Source organism: Malurus melanocephalus, unplaced genomic scaffold (assembly GCF_030028575.1).
Source record: "Malurus melanocephalus ecotype Western Australia unplaced genomic scaffold, MMel_1.1 scaffold_689, whole genome shotgun sequence".
Lineage (NCBI taxonomy): Eukaryota > Metazoa > Chordata > Aves > Passeriformes > Maluridae > Malurus > Malurus melanocephalus.
Window position 1 is genome coordinate 133,787 of NW_026623921.1, and position 1,543 is coordinate 135,329.

The following is a 1,543-nucleotide window of genomic DNA, read 5'->3' on the forward strand; positions in this document are numbered from 1 at the left end:
GCTGCTCGGCTGCCTCCTCGCCCGGTGCTGCGGGGCGGCGGGCGGCGGCTCCCGGCGTGCCGGGGCGCGGTGGGCGGCGGGGGCGCGGCGCGGAGCCCTGGAGCGGTTCCACGCGCGGCAGCTGCGGGTGTCGCCGCATGTGCTGGGGCACAGCAAGGCGCACGTGGGGCGGGTGGTGGCCGAGCTGGTGAGCGCCGCCAAGGCGCAGGGGCTGCAGCCCGGCCCGCTGGCCCTCAGCCTGCGCGGGGACTTCGTGCGCATCGGCAGCGCCTACGAGCAGCACAAGGTGCGCAGCCCCGACTGCTTTGACATCCTGGTGCCCCTGCGCCTGCCGCCGCACCTGGAGCCCCAGCCGCGCTCTGCCGACGGGCCGGGACCGTGCGGCGCCTTCCTCTGCGGCCTGCGGGCGAGGGACGGCTGGACACGGCGCTGCCGGCCCTTCGCCGAGGGCTTCTGCGTGGAGCTGCAGGGCCGCAGCCACCTCTCCTCCGGGCTGGTGCTGCGCTGGTTCCAGGGCCATCTGCAGCGGTGCCTGGGCGCTGTGCGCTACCGGYTACAGGAGCGCTGCCGCGTCAGCCTCTCCAACTGCCCCGGGCAGCCGCCCACGCTGCACATCGTGCCCTGCTCCGACTATGTCTGCTGCCACATCTCCATGGCCGTGCGCCTCATCCCGGCCATCCCGCTCGGCGACGCGCTCTACCTCACAGCCCTGCCGCCCCAGGGCCCCCGAGCCTCCCCGGCCCCCGAGGCKCTGTGGGGCCTCAACGCCTCGCGTCAGGAGCAGCGGCTGCTGGGCTGGCTCAAGGAACAGGCTCCGGCCTCCTCTTGCCACCTCAAGTGCCTGCAGATCCTCAAGGGCCTGCGGGACCTCCGCGGGCAGAGCCTGGAGGAGCCCTTGTGCTCGCAGTGGGGCTGGGTGCTCTCCTCCTACATTCTGAARACAGCTCTCTTCTCCCTGTTGCTCCGGGGGCCCTTGGAGGCCTGGGATGAGCGGTTCCTGGTGGAGCGGCTGGAGGACCTGGTGCTGTACCTGAGGGACTGTCTGCGCCAGCAGCTRCTGATGGATTTCTTCCTGGGCAACACCAGCATCCCCGAGGCCGTGGCGTCTCCCCGGTTCCTCAGGGAAGCGGCCCCCGTGAACTTGCTGTCCGCCTTTGACGGGCGAGTGCTGGAGCTGGTCGCCTTCCAGCTGCTCAGCACGTGGGTGCAGGCCCCGCACATCATCAGGATGTCCAGCAGCGCCCGGTCCCTGCGCCTGCTGCCCGCCCCGGGCCGCGCCATGGCTGAGGGCGAGCGGGAGCCGCCGGCACAGTGAGCTCCTGGCACAGCGAGCTTTGGCACTGTGAGCTCTGGCACAGTGAGCTCTGGCGGCACAGTGAGATCCTGGCACAGTGAGCTCCTGGCACAGTGAGCTCTGCCGGCACAGTGAGCTCCTGGCACAGTGAGCTCCTGGCACAGTGAGCTCTGCCGGCACAGTGAGCTCTGCCGGCACAGTGAGCTCCKGGCACAGTGAGCTCTGCCGGCACAGTGAGCTCCTGGCACA

The 1,543-nt window shown here is 71.3% G+C and overlaps 1 protein-coding gene across 1 annotated transcript; it reads left to right on the top strand.

Annotated features, from left to right (window-relative positions):
- Positions 1 to 70: 70 nt before the first annotated feature.
- On the top strand, positions 71 to 1,315 carry ITPRIPL2 (ITPRIP like 2; the record flags this gene model as incomplete). The annotated part of the gene is made up of 1 exon (XM_057384156.1): positions 71 to 1,315. A coding segment is annotated over one exon (1,245 nt), but the record flags the coding sequence as incomplete, so codon positions are not given.
- Positions 1,316 to 1,543: the final 228 nt, after the last annotated feature.